Source organism: Nicotiana tomentosiformis, chromosome 2, assembly GCF_000390325.3.
Source record: "Nicotiana tomentosiformis chromosome 2, ASM39032v3, whole genome shotgun sequence".
NCBI classification, from domain to species: Eukaryota; Viridiplantae; Streptophyta; class Magnoliopsida; order Solanales; family Solanaceae; genus Nicotiana; species Nicotiana tomentosiformis.
The window spans coordinates 186,912,318-186,934,755 of NC_090813.1; the positions used below are offsets into that span (position 1 = coordinate 186,912,318).

Consider the following 22,438-nt stretch of genomic DNA (forward strand, 5'->3'; position numbering starts at 1 on the left):
CGAGAGTCATCCACTTTACTCAAATCTCAATTAAACCGACCAAACGGACCGAACAACATGTGCCCCATTAGCACACCAACACCCAAGGGAATAACCCATACTCCTAAGCAACTGAGCAGATTCCTACTCCATGTACACTACACCCTTCACGAATAACCACTTAATTATTTTATGATTCCCATATACCCATAGAGTGTAATACAACCTGTATCCCGAATTTCCCTTACCTGAGTCATCCTCGATCTCGACCTCTGCAAGTCATAACTGATTCACCAGTGTACCCCGAACCGAAATCAATACAACACATAACTATGCAGTCAACTCGTCGATAATAGACTCCCCCACTTGGCTCAAAGCCACAAAACAAAACACTCGATAACATCACAATACCCATACTCTATTACTGCCAGAATTGCGCACTGAAATTCAACTAAATTTTCCGTAAGCTCATGTAACACAAGCCATATAATACCTCAAATCATATGCAAATCTCGCATTCATCCTCGTGATAGTCAGGTCAACTGTTACAACCGATCCAAACTCAAATCGCACAAATATATCCCGCTGGTAGAAAAGAAAGCCTCCACATAACATTATAAAAATCACACATCCGTAGATTACCTCGCAGGTTATAACCCACCTGCTTAGCCTCAAACAGACATCTCTTGATACCCTTTCATAGCCACAACTACTAAGCAATCCTTAAATCTCCCTGAGTTTGATCTCGATAATAAGATATGAGAACCTATTTCGTTCCAGCATTAAGCAACAGAAAGGATCCTTCAATGCACTCATACTTGAAAATGTACGTCACATCAAAATAAAAATCAAGCACCCAATGGCCCCTCCTTTACATTTCAAGGAAACACTTCTCGTCGTATTCAAATTGTCTTAACACATCCCGCAGTCACATCATACTTACCACGTAGTCATCCAATCACAAATTCCACTAATAGGGACACCAATAGACATATAAGTCCCAAAAACACATGCTCACTCAATCGAAATCTCCGTGCTCAGGCTACCGTCAAAACATGACCTCAAGTCCTCTAGACTGGCCCATCGTCAGCATGCCAAAATCATATCTCGCACCTCAACCATGGAATCACAAGCCGTCATTGCACAGCTGATACCGAGCGCTCATGTGCGCATACGAATGCGTGGAATAAATTCAAAGGGTTACGCTTCAAGCTGAATCAATGCCGCACGATAAGGAAAGAAAGAACGAAAGTATATCCTAAATGTCATGTAACCTCTCAAAGATAGGAATAGACGTCATCATACCGATCCACAAGACTCTACTAGACACTTGCTCATGACTTGTAGAATCTATGAATCTAGAGCTCTAATACCAACTTATCACGACTCCAAATCCACTAGTCGTGATGGCACCTAACCTAGACCGCTAGGTAAGCCAATTAACCTCTAACCAATTCCAATAATAATTAATAAAGCGATTAAGTAAAGAAATAGCTGAATCTCATACATTCCCCAAGGACTGGTAGTACAAATCATGAACTTCTAGGAATAGAATTTACAAAGCTGAAAAGAATTAAATACATCGTCTGTTTGAAAAGTACATAAATAGTGTTTTATAGATCTAAAGCTACCACGAACAAGGGGCAGCTACAACTGGGATGCAGGTACATCTTCAATCCAGCTCCTATCGAACACAACAACATCAGCAACCAACATCTGCACGCAAGGTGCAGAAGTGTAGTATAAGTACAACCGACCCCATGTACTCAATAAGTAAAAAACCTAACCTTAGGTTGAAAGTAGTGACGAGCTAACATAAGGCCGGGACCAATACCAATATCCCGCAACAATTCATAACAACATAATGCAAGTAATAAAATATGTATCTCAGAAGTAAAATGCTCAGCTCGTTTACAGTTCCAGAAAATAGTTATGCTCTTCAAGTATCTTAGTGAAAACCCAAATCTTTTACCGAAAATGCCAAAAATACGAGTACGTTTGAAAACTGTAATTTTTAAAAATATCCTTTCCAATATAAATAAGATGTTTCATTTTCTTTTCAGATAGTAAGTATGAAATACCTCTCTATGCGCACATATCAATGTGTGTAAAAAGTCATGAATGTCGTAATACCGTACAACATGAGGAACAATGCATCTTTATGCCTGCATGTCATGTGTGCATGCCAATTCCATGTATCTCAGAGATGAATCATGTACTTACACTCTCAGAGTACTCAATCTCATTGTCTCACACTTTTCACTCATCATGCTCAATCACTCGGTACTGTATATAGCCCATACGGCCTAGGGAAGATCCCTCCCGGAATATATACATCACTGACCATCAGTCACTCAGTACCGAGGAAGGCCAATCCGGCCCCATGGAGAAGATCCATCTCCAGGTATATAATTGCTTCAGACAAGATCTATGTCCAGGGAAGATCCATCCCTCAATATAATTAACCACGCTTACTGGGGGTGTACAAACTGCGGAGGGGCTCCTACAGCCCAAGCGCTATAATCCGCACGGACAACTCACGTGCTATAATATCAATATCTGGATTCACACGGACAACTCACGTGCTGCATGGACAACTCACATGCTATAGTATCAATATCCTCACAAACAGGCCCCCGACCTCACTTAGTCATCAATCTCTCCAATCTCACTCACGGGCTCACAACACTGATATGATGTATCAATAAATAACAACTCAGACTAAGATATGATATGAATGCATGAATATGACTGAGTACGAAATATCAATGGAATCAGTGAAATGACAGCAATAAACAACCACTATGGGTCCCAACAGTATCGGCATAAAGCCTAAACATGATATACAATATGATTGACAGCTCATTTACTTTATCGCATGGTGAAAACACTGATATTAACAAAATAGTATTACTATACAGTGCCATGAAAACAACAAAGTCCCAATTCACTTGGTGCATGCCCACACGCCTGTCACCTAGCATGTGCTTTACCTCAATACCAATCACATAACACATATTTCGAGGTTTCATACCCTCAGCACTAAGTTTAGAAGAGTTACTTACCTCGAACAAGTCAATACCAATGCCGAGCAAGCCAAGCGATGCTCCAAAGATGCCATCACGCACGTAGCGACCTCCGAATGGCTCAAAACTATCCAAAAGCAACTCAAATACATCAAATAAAGCTAACAGAAACAATTCCAAATGAAAAAGGGCGAATCTTTAATCAAAAGCCCAAAATCGGCCAAAACGTCCAACCCGGGCCCGTACCTCGAAACCTGACAAAACTCAACAAATCCGAAAACATAGTCAATTACGAGTCCAACCATACTAGTTTCACTCAAATCCGACTTCAATTCGATGTTCAAAACTCAAAAATTCATATAATGAAACTTTAGGCCAAAACCCCTAATTTCCTCTTTAAATTCACAATCCAATTACCAAAACGAAGGTAGATTCATGAAATATAACCAAAACCGAGTAGAGAACACTTACCCCAATTCATATGGTGATATTTGCTTCAAAAATTGCCTTAATCCGAGCTTGGAAATGTTAAAATTAAGCCAAAATCGCGAACCCTTGTATTTATCATTCTGCCCAGCACTTTCGCACCTGCGACACATTTGCCGCTTTTGCGGCGTCGCTCTTGCGACCAAAAATCACGCTTCTGCAGAGAAGCACTTGAGGCCTGCCCTTCGCACATGCGGTAAAATAACCGCATCTGCGCACTCGCAGGTGCGCGCACAAATATTCTTTCTGCGTTGCCAATCGCTTCTGCGCTTAATTCACCGCAGATGCGAAGCAAATCTCCGCTTCTGTGGAACCCTGCTCCCAGCAATATTTCCGCTCCTGCGACCCTTTCGTCGCTTTTGCGACCATCGCACCTACTCAAACCAGCCGTAGGTGCGGTCACACCAGAACCAGCAATAGCAACATTGAAGAAAATGATCCAAAATTAATCCGAATCACGCCCGAGCCCCTCGGGACCCCGTCCAAACATACCCACAAGTCACATAGCATAACACGGACCTACTCGAGGCCTCAAAACACAGATAAAAATATCGAAACAACGAATCACACCTCAAATCGAAATCTATGAACTTTGAAAGTTCAAACTTCCACAACCGATGTTGAAACTTATCAAATCACGTCCGATTGACCTTAAACTTTGCACACAAGTCTCAAATAACATAACGAAGCTATTCCAATTCCCGGAATCATAATCCAAATCCGATATCAAAAAGTCCACTCCTGGTCAAACTTTCTAAAAATCCAACTTTCGCCATTTCAAGCCAAATTCCACTACGGACCTCCAAATCACAATTCGGACGTGCTCCCAAGTCCAAAATAACCCAATGTACCTACCGGAACCATCAAAACTCCGTTCTGGGTTCAAATTTACGAAAAGTCAAATTTAGTCAACTCTCCCACTTTAAAGCTCCCTAGTTGAGAATCATTTTTCCAAATTAGTCCCGAATAACCTGAAAACCAAAATCGATGATTCAAACAAATCAAAATACATCATACGGAGCTACTCATGCCCATAAACTACCGAGCGAAGTGCAAATGCTCAAAACGACCGATTGGATCATTACAAAATCCAAAAGGATTTACTCCATGGACATGGAGAAGATCTTCACAAATGTAAATAAAGTGTAAGAAAACATAAATTCAATCCAAACCTGGATCTTGAGTGAGGAAGAAATGATGAAATCCTTGTGCTTGTGTTCTTCCAACTCCTCCTTAGCCTCCTTGGCCTCCTTAGATCAAAAATCTATCAAAAGTCCCAGAAATGGTGTTTTTCCAGTGTATTTAACTATCCCCCAAATTACCCTAGACGAACATACCCTTTTTAGAGGAAATGGGAAGATACTCAAAGAATTTTGCACTACCGAGCCGCATGCTTGTGACAATTTCCAAAACGAATTGCAAAACACTTTCTTGCCATATTTTACACAGCTGCACCGCCCAATGTGGCATGGCAGTGTAGTTTGCTTAGAGTAATTCGTTTCTTTCCAATTTTGACATCCGGATTTGGTACTCGACCCCCGAACGCGATCCCGGTTTAATCCCTTGGGCTTTTACTCAGAATTCAAAGCTCCAAATAGCTCGAATTTTCTCCGTAATATCTAAATAACTCAAAATCACTCTTACACAGCATAAAACACACAATAAGTGCAAAACACTATTAATTAAAGCTCAACATAAGTAAAGTGCAGTAAATTAGAGTGCAATAAGCGACTAAAATACGGTATTATAGCCTACCATCAACACTCCACACTTAAACCATTGCTCGTCCTCGAGCAATCAAACTACACTTCACATAGACACGACCTTTTTAAACAACTTGTCTAACTCATCACACCAAGAATAATCAAAAAAATTTAAGCACAATGTTGTAACATCCTCGCCTTAAGATTTGACTCAAAAGCACCAAGCATTTTTCACAACCCGCTCACTTACTCTAACACAGAGGTCAATGACATTACCTCTCCTTCATGAATCGAGTGCCCTCACACACAAGAGAGAGTAGTTCCACACACAATAAAGTTTAAGACCAATGAGGAACTCAATATAGGAATAATTCGCTCACTCTCAGAAACAACATTCATGTGCCACAAAAGATGTACCATAAGCTTGCCCGTAATGTAATACTCTACTAATTGAGCTTATTAAGTTAAAGATCAAGTAGGACTTTAATTGATTGTAATGTAGGCTGCGGGACAGGTAGGATACATTTAGATATAAGAGTAACTACACCTCCCTAAGCGCTTTTAATACATATACTTAACCTTTAAGCCTCACACTTATGTCAAACCATAACTCCACCTTCACATTCGTATATGTCAACTCGCAACTTCTTTAAGCACAAATACATCAAGAGTTACCACTATCAATGAATATAAACTATTTTTTTCATTTTCTTTTTCGATTCAAGTGGCTCATACTTTTTCACAAAAGTGCACCTTTCTCGTTATTTCAATAGTTCCACTCAAAAGCCAAACCAACCTCCCCATACTTCAACTTTTACAAAGTTCATACCAATTTCAAGTGCTCGCAAGAGGTAAATGGTTCAAATAGATGGTCAATTCAAACAAAAGGGTAAGGCTTGTAATGTGGTTACCAAAGAAGCAAGATTACATGCTCAATGGGGTTAACTACGATACATAATAATTTGGTGGGTAAAATATATAGCTTGCTCAACAAAGAAACGCCTATATCACTTCCAAGACTGAAAAAATCTACTATTTCGCTTTGCAAACACACATGGCAAGTTCTAGACATCAAATACAATGCACAGAATACACAAACCTCTCACACACACACATGGCACGTAATTCAATCAGGATCGGACTCATCAAGACACTCTAATCAAAGTAGTTAAGCAAAGTTAAGATCATATAGTTTAATGTGCTAATACAAGAGTAAAAAACTGAGCATAAGCGTCACAACTAAAGCACTTACTATTCTCAAGGCATAATAAAGTCAAGAGATATTGCTTTCATTTCAAATCACATCACAAGATCTCCTACTCCAAAAAAATAAAACTAACTACAACCGATTCAAACAAAACCCTAGAAAAAGAACCGTGGCATAAAAAAACCAAGGGGAAATTATTAGACTACCTAAAGGAAATAATTTTTTTTTTCGACTTTAAAAATTTCAATCAAAAGAAATGAAAACACGCACAAACAACGAAAACAAACAGTTATTTACATCCCCACCCCATATTTTAAATTGTGACATGTCCCCATGACACACAAATAAAAAGCAAGAGGTAAAGAAAACTCCCTTAGACTTTTTTTGTTTCCGACAACTTGTGAACTCCACCCCTAATTATGAATGCATTTTCCACTTTCGCTCCTCAGATTTCTTTATGGAGCTCTTCATGCCAAAGTCCTTTAAGGATATTTGCAAGACCCGCTCTTTTCTTTCTTTCTTGGTCTCATTTTGAGCGGTGGATTATTCTTGTAGGATTATCATCAACTTGTTTCTGCGTTCATTCACAAGATCAATCCCTGCATATTCCTGTAAATCCCCAAAAATAAAATCCACACGACCAAGGTTAGAATAAGAAATTGAAAAAGATAGGTCATGTGTGTACTCCTCTGGTAAGTCCAAATCATTTGTTCCTCATTTTCTTCTACTAAAAATTGCAATTGTGGATAGGTGGATGGGGGTTTGAACACTTTTTATATTGCTTCATAATCAACCAAAGCCTTATTTTCAATCATTTCAATTGAAACAGAGTCCTCTTGTAGAGTGAACAACTCTCTCTGTAGATGTTCATCATCTCGGGTAGGCTCATTCTCGCCGGGTATCTCCTCCATATATTCACCATCACAATGCAATGAGCTCTCTGAAAGTGTACTTATTATTTGACTCACTTGCATTGTTATGTTGTTAATGGCTTCATCATCTTGTGTAAATCTCTCTTCCACCTTATTTATGAACTTATATATAAGCTCTTCTAAACTATTATTCTCCTCTTTAGGTGGTTGTCTCACTTCGCTTTCATTTCAGTCATAATAAGGGTATTCATCCCAACCATAGTCAGAATTGTACCCATATGAATCCTCATACATGTATGGACTAGAGACAAAGTGAGAGTGTTCAAAAGATGAACCATAGGAAGAATACCTACTTGCTTGACAATCAACCCATAGATGATTTCCACCGCATTTAAAACACATAGCAGACCGCTGACAATGTTCAGCTGCTAACTCTTCAATCATTTTCTTAGGCTGGTTGTACTCCATCTTTACAATAATTAGAGTTCAGTATCAAGAATATGCTCTTCAAGATTTCTTCAACAAAAGAAATCTTGAAGAGAAGTTAACATAACAAAACTAAAAAAAAAGATTAAAAAACTAATTCCTAAATTAGCACTATAAACTATATCGAACACTATTGATTGCCAATCCCCGGCAATGGCACCAAAATTTGACGAGCGCAAAACACACACTTAAATTGTGCTCGCTAGTCAAAGATAGTATAGTATGATATCGTGTCCACAAGGATTGGATTTAAATAGTATTCTCGTAGTTTATAGCTTGATTTCTATCCAGGAGAATCAACAGTTGAGATTTATATGATTAATAATAAAATTTAACTAAGAATCTAAAATCTACAGCTATTTACTAGTGACTATCGAAATAAGGAATAAGCAATTAAGGTTATCAGTGGAAAAAGATAGGATTTTGATGGAATAAGTGCAAGATAATTGTTCGGGATCTAACTCTAGATAATTCACTTCTAATGTTCAAGTGAGTTTCTCGAATTCAATCAATTATTAGTTCAAATGTTGAGCAAAAACTCCTCTCTCGATTAAGTCTTAACCTCATCTGCCATGTATACCACATAAGATGCATTTATGAGATAGTTACATGTGTGATTATTATTAACCCATATAACGATCGGGCCGGTTGTTTTGAGAGTTGTAGCCCCGTTCCCCCATTTACTATTAATTCCTTGCTTAAATTTTGTTATGTGACTTGTCGGGGTAGTTGGTTCGGGTCCGGAGAGATTTCGGAATGAATTGAGACACTTAGTCTCAAGGTAGAAAGCTTAAGTTAAAAAGGTTGACCGGATGTGGTGTTATGTGTAGACGACTTCGGAATGGAGTTTTGATGGTTCCATTAGCTCCGTTGGGTGATTTTGGACTTAGGAGCGTGTCTGAATTGTGATTTGGAGGTCTGTAGTAGAATTAGCCTTGAAATGGAAAAAATTAGAAATTTGGAAGTTTGACCGAGAGTGGACTTTGTGAATAACGGGCTCGGATTGGGAATTCGTGAGTTGGAGTAGCTCTGTGGTGTCATTTGTGACTTGTGTGCAAAATTTGAGATCAATCGGACGTAATTTGATAGGTTTCGGCATCATTTATAGAAGTTGAAATTTCCTTAATTTTATTAGGCTTGAATTGGGGTGCGATTCATACTTTTGATGTTGTTTGATGTGATTTAAGAGATCGACTAAGTTCGTATCGTGTTTTAGGACCTGCTGGTGTAAATGGTTAAGGTCGTGGGGGCCTTAGATGGATTTCGGATGGTTAACGGATCAAAATTTTGACTTGAAGAACTTATGGAAATTATCCTACTGGTGTGAGTGCACCTGCGAAGGTTTTGATCGCAGGTACGAGGCCGTAGGTGCGTGAATAGACCTGTAGAAGCGGCCTGGAACAAAGCTGGGCAGTGCTCGCATGTGCGATGGTTTTGTCCGCACCTGCGAGGTCGCAAATGCGAAGTGGAGATCGCAGAAGCGGAAAATGGGAAGGGGAGTTATCTTCGCAGAAGCAAAGGATTTTTCCCAGGAGCGAGTCCACAGATGCGGAGTCTGGGGCTGCAGAAGCGAAAGAGCGGAGGTTAAGGGCCGCAGATGCGGAAATGCCTGGGCAGTGTTTAAATCCGAAGGGTTTCGTGATTTCTCTCATTTTAGACTCTGCAAACTCGGTCTAAGGCGATTTTTGAGAGGATTTTCGAGGTGTTTCTTGAGGTAAGTCACTTGTGGTTAAATTTATTCAATAATTTTGTTTTCCCATTGATTTTTCCGTCTAGATTGGATGGTTTTAAGGTGTAATTTGGGGGTTTGAGGCTAGGGATTTGGAGAGATTAATTTGGGGATTTGAGTGGCGATTTGATGTTGGATTTTGATAAATTTGGTATGGCTAGACTCGTGGTTGAATGGGCTTTCGGATTTTGTAACTTTTATTAGATTCCGAGACGTAGGCCCGGGGGGGCTTTTTAGTAGACTTTTTGATTCTTGATTAATAACTTAGTATTTTCTTACGGAATTGATTCTTTTAGCCAGTGTTGATTGTATCGAAATGTTTGTGGCTAGATTCGAGGCATTTAGAGGCCGATTCGCAAGGCAAGGGCTTGTTGAAGTAGAGTTTCGCACAGTTTGAGGTAAGTAACCCTTCTAAACTTGGTTCTGAGGGTATGAAGCCCCGAATTTCGTTATTTTGTGAATGGTGTGAGGTGGAGCATGTGCTAAGTGACGGGCATGTAGGCGTGCACTATAAGAAATGTGACTTGATCGATTCCATGGAACTGAATAGTTGTTAAATCTTGTTGTTACCCGTATTTTCACCATGTGTTAGATCTATTGGGTTGTCAGTCATGTTAGAAACTCTGCTTAGGCTATATGATGGTACGATTAGGACCTACAGTGGTCGTTCTTTGCTGTAGAACTAATTGCTTAATCTATCGATTTGTACTCACTCACAGTTATTACTTGCATATTATGTCTCAGCCTCTATTATCTTTACATGTTATATCATATCATCATTTGTGGGTTGATTATCATGATTTTGGTAAGCCCGAGAGACTGGAGAGGTTATTGACTGAGTGGGGTTGAGGGCCTATTGTGAGTGATATTTATGGGATCGAGTTGCATGCCGCAGCAGGCTTTATTGATTGATGCCAGGATTTGGCCTATTATAGCGCTTGGGCTGGATCGGCCCCTTCGGAGTTTGCACACCCACAGTGGGCGCAATGCTAGCAGTTATGACATTTGGGCTGGATCTACCCTGTTTACTTGCATTTGGGCTGGATCTGGCCTGTTTGATTTGCATGTGGGCTGGATCTGCCCTGTTATGTGTTAAGTTTTGTTGTGAAATCTGAAAGCATGTCTAAGTTCTTGTTGAAAGAATGTCTAAATTATTGTACCTTCACTTGTAGAATATAAATATCTGAGATATCATTGTCATATTTTATGTAACTTTTCTGTACTGTTAAATGTGGAAAATAGGCCGTAATAATATTGGACTTGTCACTACTTTCAGTCCAAAGGTTAGATTTGTTACTTATTGAGTTGATTGTACTCACGCTACACCCTGCACCTCGTGTGCAGATCCAAGTGCTTCCGGTTTCGGGGGTTGTTGATTTGTAGAGGTCAGACCTTCGGAGATCATCGAGGTAGCTGCTTGGCATTCGCAGACCTTGACTCTCCTCCCTTATCTTTCAGTTTATTTATTCAGTTTTACTTCTAGACAGTATACTAGACTTTGTTATTTCGTAGATGCTCATGTACTCCGTGACACCCTAGTGTTGGGAAGAATTTATGTATTGAATTATGATTTCCTATCCCATTTTAAGAGATTTTCCTTATTTAAACTATTTTAATATATTTCAAAGATTTAAAGTGTTGGAAATATATGAATAGTCGGCTTGCCTAGTACCACAATAGGCACCATCACGACGGGTTGGTTTTGGGTCGTGACAACCCGCAACTTGGTATTTGCGAGGTAACTTGCTCAGAAAATTTTATTTTCGAGTATAATTTCCAGATTTTCTATTCAAGACAATTCATCTTGGTAAGTTGGTTTAAATTACAATTGGTTTAGCAAAATAATTTATTGAGAGCCTCCACTTAATAGTTAAACTATTGTTTATGAGAAAAAAGTTATCTATATCAGTTTGATATAGGTTATATACAAAAGTATATTACATTCTCCCCTTACAAGCGGTTCATGGCCAGCAACCACATAATTTCATCTTATTATTATTATTGATGTGCGGTGTATATTTTGATTAACACCATAATGCACAAAGATGGATTTTCAAAGTTGAGGAAGCAAGTTAGTTTTTCTAACATGAATAGGGTTCATAAAATCTCAAGAGAGGTTTAGGTACCTGAAAATATGAATGAAGAGATCTCTATGTCATGTCTTTATGAAAAAGGGTGGTTGGAACAGTTACAAAATATTCGTCGATTACATCTATGATAACGCTAAATATTTATATGAGGATCTTAAGTCTGGAGAAACAATTCAAGTAGAATTGGTTTCATATGAAAGATATATAGTTTTGGACATGAAGTTCAAACACTTGAAAGTATAAAATAAATAGTGTGTGCAATCACCTTTATCTATCTTATATGTCTAGCATGACATGAAAACTTGATGTAAATCTAAAATCCATTTATATGGCTTATATGACTTAACTAATGACAATCCCTGAAGGATTTAAATCACTTAAAGCATATACAATTCTTGGTCCTGAAGTACCACGTCCTAAGTGCAATTTGTGCACATATGTATTTTTCTATAACTATAAGCATGATAATATGATAGCGATAATCTCTATGGAGATATTGAAAAGGCCATTCCACGACTTTTTATGAAGACATTACATATCTCTCAAGAATGATGATTTCAAGGTGCAACATATTCATTCAAGTTAATATGACTGATTTGTTTATCAAGTCTCTACCAGCGATATTTTGAAGATGATGCACAAGATTGAAATGTGAAGGCTCAAAGATGTGAATTGATTGTCTTATCAGGGGGAGTTAATACGTGTTGTACTCTTTAATGAGGCAACCAAAAGGCGTATTGTTAAATATGTGTACTCTTTTTTCTTCACTAGAATTTTTTTTCCATTGGGTTTTATTTTAGTTAAGGTTTTAACGAAGCATATAAATGCGTGTTATAAGGTGTTAACAAGGGAGAGTGTTATAAATAGAATTGTATTAATGGTGAATATCTATATTTTAGAGAGATTTTAGGGTTTTTTACATGCTGGCTAAGTCACTTTTTCCCTATAAATAGAGGAGTTCTATTCCATTGTAATTCATCCCTGATCAATAAGAATTCTCTCTCTACTTTTCTCCGCAATACTCTTCTTCTTCTTCTTTTATTGTTTCATAACAAACAAACACATGATCTATTGAAGTATTCTTATGGAAGATGTTTTTTAGTAACACATAATAGTTCATTCTCTTAGTCGTCTAATAATAATTTTTGGTTGATATACGCTTTCAAGGTTAACCGAATTTAATAATTATACACAAAAATCAACATGACACCTAAATAATGATATGTTCTATGTAATTTTAGATTATCGAAATACCACTTCAAATTCGAAAAATATATAAGAAATTATGACATATGAATATGAAAGAACAAAGAGATGATTCACGTATTTCAATAACACTTAATAAGAAAGTGATACAATCCATTATTTAAAGTAAATAAAAATTAATGCACTTTGTAGTTCTATTAGATATTATATCCCATGAGAGGATCTCAAATATTTTTAGACATCTTTTAAACAAAATTCTATATAAAGTCTTAAGAGTATATATAAAAAATTATATATTCATATATCGGTTTGATTCGATTTTTTTTACTCAATACCAAACCAAATCAAACCAAACCTAGTCAGGTTTTTTAATCGGTTTGGTTGACTTTTCGGGTTGGTGCGATTTTTCGGTTCAGTTTGAACACCTCTATTTGGAACCATTGGACTAAAGCAAGTTGAGTTGAAGCTTAGTTCGAACTTAAAAACACTTATTCGAAATACTTTTTGTATTAGGGGAATTTAGCTTAGTTGATTGGCTACCTGATTCTTTTTTTGTGAGTGGTAGATTCCTTACCATGTAATTACCACCTTGTTTCCCCTTCCCCTACCTTTATATATGAAAAAAGAAATTAAAAAATTGTGCATCATTCGTAGTATATTCAATTGATTAAGAAATTTGAGAAATTATGTCATGCCTGTATTAGTAAAAAATAAACAATACACGTGAAATTATATATGGCTGACAGGGTATGATACGTGGATCACTAAGAAGATGACAGCTGGAGTGTAATAATTAAAAGATGCACGAGTTACAAAAGGTACGAACAAATCACTCACGAGATGAAAGGACACAGTTGCTCGAGCCTAAATTGTTCAATGAAGAGACACAGATGGAATGAATCAAGACAATATAAAGGGAAGATTCACGAACCTCCAATTAATGAGGAAGAAGAATCGGAACTGTTACAGAATCTTCATGAATATTTACGATCGCTAATTATAACGGTTCATTTAATGTCATTAATGCTCATAATGACTCAGACATAAAGGGAATGAAACGTTATATTTGTAAACCCCTATATAAGGGAAGAGAATTTTACTTGTAAAGGCACGTTCTGATTCTTACTGGAATACAATTACTTTCTTTTGTCAATTATTTCCATATTTCTTGCCACGTTTATTTCCTTTCATATAATTGAGAAAGTACGGAATTTCTTTGTTATCAGCAACCCGAGTTCTTCTAAAAATAGGCTTTGACCGAGAATCTTAATTTTTGGTTAAACAAATTGGTTCCGTTACCGGGAATTTCATAATATTTTTACTTTCCAAATCTTTCTCTCTCATAACCAAATCATGTCAACTGTCAATGACAACAACCAACAGGTAGAAGGAACTCCAGCTCCATCACCTCAGAGATCTCCACGCACTTCTCGAGATGGAAAACCTAAAAGATCTGCTACTCACACGAATGAACAACATGGAGATGAGCAGACCGTTGAGCAGGATGCTGTGAAATAATTGATCGCTGAACACGTGAATAATGCTCTCCAAGATTTCGTGAGGGGACTGTCAACTGTACTACCAACTCCTCCCCCAAATAATACTGCAACTGTGAAAATTCCACGCTCAGGGCTTGCTAATTCAGGAAGCGGGGGAACTCCCAATGAGTCACGTGAGGGAGACTAGGTACATCAAAGAATTTTGATTTACAAACTTTACTACTAACTTTGCATAAACAGGTGAAAGAACAAAACGACAGCATCGAGCAAATACCTGGCGTACCACCTGTGATTAAGGGAGTGGATATCGACAAATATTCGTAACAAACCTGAAAACCAAGCGCGACTCCATTGCCCATTCCCAAGAAGTTCAAAATGCCTGACATCCCAAAATATTATGGACCAACCGATCCATGTGACCATGTCACTGCATTTACCACAGGAGTAAAAGCCAATGATTTAACCAAGCAGGAAATTGAGTCAGTGTTGATCAAAAGGTTTGGAGAAACACTCACGAAAGGGGCGTTAACGTGGTATTCTCTTTTACCTGAAAATTATATTGACTCTTTTGCTGAGCTTGCAGATTTGTTTATAAAAGCACACTCGGGGGCTCAAAAAGTTGAACAAAGAATGGAAGATATCTTCAAAGTGAAGCAAGGAGATACAGAATTGCTCAGAAAATTTGTAGATAGATTCCAGTGTGAAAGAATGATGCTACCAAGAGTACCTAATAATTGGGAAGCCATGGCATTTGCGAGTAATCTAAATGAAAAAATTTCAGAAGCCACGGAGAGGCTCAAAGAAAGCTTACGAGAATTCCCTACCACAACATGGAATGACGTATATAACATGTATAGTACCAAGCTGCGGATTGAAGAAGACATCGTTGCTCAGTCAAAGGTTGATGAGAGAACAGGATCGAGGTGGTTGGAATCTGAAAAGAGGTCCGGTAAAAATAGTTACGAGCCTTATATGGTACCCTCAGGGCGAGACGCACGTTCCAAGCCAGAAAATGTACGATCTGACCATAGATTGAGGAACAGAGATTCAGGTTCATCATCATCTAGGATCAGAAAAGATCGAGATGTGCGTGATGGGGATACCAATGCAAATGCAAGGATTGGAGACTATTGTTTCAATATCAGTACTTCTGAGTTGGTAGCTGTTTTAAGGAGTATGAGAGATAAGGTGAGATAGCCAAAGGAAATGAGATCAAACCCAAGAAGAAGAAATCCAGATTTCTGGTGCGAGTTTCATAATGACCACGGCCATAGAATATCAGATTGTAGACTGTTACAAGGTGAGGTAGAACATTTGTTGAAGCAGGGATACTTGACAGACCTGTTTAGCGAGAAAGGTAAACAGTCTTACATGAAAAATAGACAAGAACCTCCAAAACCTCCATCTCCAAAGAGAACAGCGAACGTGATAAGCAGGGGAGAAGAAGTCAACGGTGTAACATACACAGCTGCGAAAAAGACGACGAAATTCACAGTAACCCACGAAAAGCGAGTTCGACAAACCTTGGAAGAAGATAGCATAACATTTGATGATGTAGATGCTGATGGCTTAATATTCCTCACAATGATGCACTGGTAATATCTTTACTTATACATGATACTAATGTAAAACGAGTTTTAATTGATCCAGGTAGCTCCGTGAATATTATCTTATTGCGAGTGGTGAACGAAATGCAAATTGGCGACCAGATGATACCAAAAGCACATTCCTTATCTGGATTCAATAATTCAACCGTTATTACGAAGGGTGAGATAATGTTAACTACATTCGCGGAAGGAGTCATCAAAGAGACGAAATTTCAAATAATAGACACAGACATGGCCTATAATGTGATTCTTGGGAGGCCATGGATTCATGACATGGATGATGTGCCGTCAACGTTACATCAAGTTATTAAGTTTCCTTCAAAATGGGGAATTTAATAAATTCTAGGAGATCAACAAACTTCTAAGAATATCAATTCAGTGGTGCAGTCACACAAGGAAAGCATTGATACAAATGAGGATTTCATGGAAGACGTGCTAAATCAAATCTCATCTGAATATGTATCAAAGCAAACTGATATGGATTCGAGACCGGATGTAATTCAAGAACCAGAGGAGAATGAAAATACCAAAACAACAATTGAGGAGCTCGAAGCTGTCGTGCTATTCGAACAATGGCTAGATCGAAAAGTTTATATTGGAGCAAAGCTGAGTCCATGAATGAGAGGTAAGTTAGTTGAATTTTTAAAAGCTAACGCATATTGTTTTGCTTGGTCGCATTCGGATATGATAGGTATACCTCCGGAGGTGATGACTCATAAATTGAATGAAGATCCATCATACGTACCTGTCAAGCAAAAGAAGAGGAAGCAAGGTTCATTCAAAAATCAAGTGATTCATGATGAGATCGTGAGCTATTCAGTTTTTTAGATGCGTATTCAGGTTATAATCAAATAAAAATGGACCCTTTAGATGAAGAAAAAACTTCATTTATTATGGACAGGGGGACTTATTGTTACAAAGTCATGCCTTTTGATTTGAAAAACGCTGGAGCCACATATCAAAGGTTGGTGACCAAGATGTTTCAAGAACACCTGAGAAAGAGTATGGAAGTATATATTGATGATATGCTAGTCAAATCTACACGAGCGGAAGATCATTTTCAAAATCTTTCAAATACCTTCGAGATCATCTGCAACTATAATATGAAATTGAACCCAGAAAAATGTGCCTTCGGTGTAGCTTCAGGTAAGTTCTTAGGTTTTCTTGTATCTAGTAGAGGTATTGAAGTAAACCCTGCACAGATCAAAGCTATTAAATAAATTCCTGATATACTCACGAGCAAAAAAGAGGTACAAAGATTGACAGGAAGGATAGCAGCTCTGGGAAGATTTATTTCTAAGTCTTCGGAGAAAGTTTCAAATTCTTTTCAGTGCTAAAAAAGCAAAATCAGTTCGAGTGGACTGAAGAATGCCAACAAGCCCTCAAAATTTTGAAGGCATACTTATCAAATCCTTCTTTGCTAGCTAAACCAAAAGATGGTGAGAGGTTGTTCGTTTATCTAGCAGTTTCAGAAATGGCTGTAAGTGCAATTTTGATACGAGAAGACAAAGGTAAACAATTTCCAATTTATTATGTCAGTAAATCTTTGTTGGATGCTGAGACTAGATATCCTCATTTAGAAAAACTTGATTTAGCATTAGTTATGGCATCTAGAAAGTTGAGACCTTACTTTCAATGTCACCCTATTTCCGTAATAACTACATATCCTTTAAGGAATATTTTGCGTAAACAAGAATTTTCAGGTAGATTAACCAAGTGGGTAATAGAACTCAGTGAGTATGATATCATGTACCAACCTAGAACTACAATAAAATCACAAGTTTTAGCAGATTTTAGCACAAAAATAGTTTCTGAAGTAGAAAAGGAATTACAAATATTCACCGGATCTAATCCAGGTACGTGGACTCTATTTACTGATGGCTCCTCAAATATTAAAGGAGCAGGTTTGGGTATTGTTTTAATTCCACCTTCGGGAGAAAATATAAGACAAGCAATTAAATGCTACCCTATTACTAACAATGAAGCAGAGTACGAAGCTGTAATTGCAGGGTTAGAACTGGCACGAGAACTCTCCATAGAGCAAATCGTGATTTAAAGTGATTCTCGGATGGTAGTCAATCAGATGCAGGGGACTTACATAGATAGAGAGGCACGAATGCAATAATATTTGGAAAAGACACGAGAATTGATAAGTCAATTCCAATCATGGAAGATGTGCAAATACCCAGGGAAGAAAATACTGAAGCAGATGCACTAGCTAATCTTGCATCAGTTGCGGAAATAACAAGTGCAGAAAATGCTATCGTAATACATTTATTTCATTCAGCATTGGACCAGGATAAAAACGAGGTAAGTTTCAATAATCTGACCTGGGATTGGAGAAACGAGCTTGTTAAGTATGGAACCGTAACTGAAGGCAAAAAAGAGTCTCAGTCGCTTCGACGAAAAGCTGCTCGTTACTATTTAATTCGAGGAAATCTATATCGAAAAATATTTGGTAGACCTTTAGCAAGATGCCTTGGACCTGCTCAAACAGAATATATGATGAAAGAAGTGCATGAGGGGCATTGTGGAAATTACGCAGAAGGTAGATCTTTGGTAAAAACTCTAATTAGAGCAGGATACTACTGGCCTAAAATGGAGGAAGATGCAGAAAGTTTTATAGAAAAGTGTGATAGATGCCAACGATATGGCAATAATATGCATCGCCCAGCAGAATTATTACACACGGTTATTTCCCGGCCATTCATGAAGTGGGGAATGGATATAGTGGGTCCTTTTCCACAAGCTAAAGGAAAGGTACGATATTTGTTAGTATTAACGGATTATATTTCCAAATGGGTAGAGGCAGGAGCTTTCAAACAGGTACGAGAAAAGAAAGTAATGGATTTTATTTGGCAGAATGTTATATGCCGATTCGGAGTGCCAAAAGAAATCGTTAGTGATAAATGGCCCACAGTTTATAGGCTCGAAAGTCACAGAATTTTTTCAAAGTTGGCAAATCAAACGAATAACTTCCTCACCTTATCATCCCATGGTAGATGGACAAGCTGAGTCAACAAACAAGATTATTATTAATAATTTGAAGAAAAGATTAGAAGAATCAAAAGGCAATTGGCTCGAGGTGTTACCAAGAGTATTATGGGCTTATCGAATAACAGCAAAGGCATGCACGGGAGAAACACCATTTTTACTTGTTTATGGTTCAGAAGCCTTAATCCCAGTTGAAATAGGAGAGCCAAGTACGAGATTCACACAAGCAACAGAAGAATCAAATGATGAAGAGTTAAGAAAGAACTTGGATTTACTCGAGCAACGAAGAGAAGCCGCTCTAATAAGGATGGAAGCACATAAGCAAACCATTGAACGATACTACAACAGGAAGGCTCATCTCAGATACTTCAAGATTGGGGACTTCGTTCTCAAAAAGGGTTTTCAATCAACAAAAACAGCTGAAGCAGGAAAGTTGAACCCAAATTGGGAAGGTCCTTATAAAGCTCGAGGTATCGCTGGGAAAGGTGCTTATGAATTAGAAACCATAGACGGCAAGGTGTTACTTTCGAATTTGAATGTTGTTTATTTGAAGAAATATTATTTCTAAGCAAGGGAAATACACATGGTCAGGTATCACTTAACTACGATTTTATTTTGTTCAGTCAAATTATACTAACAATTTTAGATGATAGGCAAAAAGCTAACTCACACCAAATGATGATATTAGACCTGAAAGACACGAGGGATACAAAATTATTCCTAGTATGGGTTACAACCTTTCTGATGGAAATAAAAAGGGTTAAGCAGTCATCATCTAAAAATATACCTCCGAGTCTCGTATGTATTTTTCTTTTCAAAAAATGGACCACATGAAAGGAATAATCAAGTGCTCGAGATTTTATACTTCAAAGCTCTATCACTTGGGGGACTATGGAAGGCAAAGAAGACTGAAAGTCAAAGAAGACTAAAGAAGATTAAAAGAGTCAGAATTCAAGTCAAGCCTCGATCAACCCAAAAATCAAAAATCAAGAGTCAAAAAACAAGCCTGATTCAAAAACCTTTGTAATAAGCTTTGATAAAGTGTAAACTCACGAATGTAAATTACAAGATCCTACGAGTACTTAGGTTAAGGGCAATGATTAGTCATGGGTTGCAAAATATACCCTAGAATTTTATGAAATCTGTTATAAGGAAAACAGTTATGAAAGAGTTGTAGATGTTGTACAAAAAGTTACTTGAATACATGTAAAGTATTATATAATTTGAAAGTTCAAAATATGAAACTTCCTCAAATTATTCAGAAATCTCTTCGAAACATGTATTTTCCTACTTCTTTCATATACTTACACCAATATGAAGTTGAGACGTCTTCTTCATTAGTGTCGTTTATAAAAGGGCCTTCTTTTATAAAATTCGTGTCTATACCAAAATCACGAAATACTAAAGCATTTTTGAAATACAAGTCAAAGAGTAAAACATAAACTCAAATGAAATATTATATAATAAACCTAGCTAAAACTAAGTATAAACTTAGTTAAAACCAAGGCATTAGTTTGATTACAAACCCCAAAACGGACGAGGGGTAAAAACTAGCCAATCATTCCAAAAATAAAAACAAATAAAACAAACTTCCCATCAAAAGTTCAAAAAACAAACTAAGAACACTATGGGGCAGAATCCAATATGGCATCATCAGTAATGGGAGAAGATTCGACTTGAGCAGAAGAGGTTTAAACACCAACTTCACCGGAGTAAGTTCATCACCTTTGGGAACTCCCACCTCAGGTAAGGAAAAGTTCTGACTTTTCTGAGTTTTTTCAATAGTTTCCTTAGCCTTTGCAATCTCAACATTCAAGTCAAATCCTTCCTGGCTAGCCTCCATCAAAGTCTCGAGGCGCGTGTTCAGAAAAGCCCAGCTTACGTCAAGAGTTGATTTATCTTCGAGAGCCTCGTAGTCCTTCTCTCATTGCTCAATTTCAGCCTTCAACTCTTCTCTTTCAGTCAAAGAGGCATCATAAGAAGCCTTCAAAGGGACGAGGGATCTCTCCAAGAACGGGACCTTATCAGTATAGGCACGGAGGTCTTCTTGAGCCTAAGTGAGTGTTTGAACAAGCTACCCGGTATAGGTCTCCTTATGATTAAGGAGTTCTTTCAAACCCCTAATCTCTTCGGTAGCCTTGGAAAATTGCTCTGCAAATGAAGACTCAAGGATGTCTTTATCTTTGCCAACTTGACTGGAAGAGGCTTTTTCAATTGCCGCCATCACTCTTACTTGTTGTTCCAAAGTACACTTCTCCTCATTTAAAACTTCTTTCTCCAACTGAAGACCCTCGTATTGTTTCTTCCAGTTGTCTGCCTCTGTATGATAATCGTTGACTAGCTGTTCAGTGTTGGCAATTCTCTTCATAAGCTCTGTGCCTATCAAGTAAATACAAAAGAAACAAGAACGATTAAAGAAGAAGAACATTCCAGATTGAAGGTTTCGTGAAACTAAAAGTGACTGATGCAACCTCAAGAAAGCCCTAAAAATCGTTGAAGAGACGCAGACCCAATCGACAAAGGCCACGTGGCACATAAATTAAATGGAAGTGACATGCGACATGTTGGTTCTGAAGAAGACGCAGTGATACATGGGAAACGGCGGCAAAAACTTCCTGCCATAAGTACGTACCACTTCCCAAATATTCAATTGCAGAATATTCGGCAAGTGGGGGGACTATCTGTATTGGTAAAAAATAAACAATACACGTGGAATTATATATGGCTGACAGGGCATGATACGTGGATCACTAAGAAGATGACAACTGGAATGTAATAATTAAAAGATGCACGAGTTACAAGAGGTACGAACAAATCACTCACGAGATGAAAGGACACAGTTGCTCGAGCCAAAATTGTTCAATGAAGAGACACAGATGGAATGAATCAAGATAATAAAAAGGGAAGATTCACGAACCTCCAATTAATGAGGAAGAAAAATCTGAACCGTTACAGAATCTTCATGAACAGTTACGATCGCCAATTATAACTGTTCATTTAATGTCATTAATGCTCATAATGACTCAGACATAAAAGGAATGAATGTTATATTTGTAAACCCATATAAGGGAAGAGAATTTCACTTGTAAATGCACGTTCTGATTCTTACTGGAATACAATTACTTTCTTTTGTCAATTATTTCCATATTTCTTGTCATGTTTATTTCCTTTCATATAATTGAGAAAGTACAGAATTTCTTGGTTATCAGTAACCCGAGTTCTTCTAAAAATAGGCTTTGACCGAGAATCTTATTTTTTTGTTAAACAATGCCTTTAATCTGAACGACAAGTTCATCAACTTTAAACAATGTTTGGATATAATATCATGTATTCTTTGGTTTTCTTTAACTGCCCAAAAGTTAGGTTAAATTGTGAGAATAAGAACCTGGATATGTTGATTGGTGGACATAATTACTTGATACTTATGCTGATGAGCAAAAATAGGTATTTTGTAAAATTAATCGAGACATGCACGGACGGAACATCACAATTATATATATAAAAATTATAGACAGATTGAACTATAGGAAGATGAATGGAATCTTCTTTTTCTT

General features: G+C 37.6%; 2 protein-coding genes across 2 annotated transcripts; both read left to right on the forward strand.

Moving 5' to 3' along the window:
* Window positions 1-18,056: 18,056 nt before the first annotated feature.
* Window positions 18,057-18,735, forward strand: LOC138906263 (uncharacterized). The gene is made up of 2 exons (XM_070194795.1): window positions 18,057-18,650; window positions 18,697-18,735. Exons 1-2 carry the CDS (start codon window positions 18,057-18,059, stop codon window positions 18,733-18,735), a joined length of 633 nt encoding a protein of 210 aa, XP_070050896.1.
* Window positions 18,736-18,885: 150 nt separating this feature from the next.
* Window positions 18,886-19,452, forward strand: LOC138906264 (uncharacterized). Its single transcript, XM_070194796.1, has one exon. The coding sequence runs from the start codon at window positions 18,886-18,888 to the stop codon at window positions 19,450-19,452; it is 567 nt and encodes a 188-aa protein (XP_070050897.1).
* The last annotated feature ends 2,986 nt before the right edge of the window (window positions 19,453-22,438 follow it).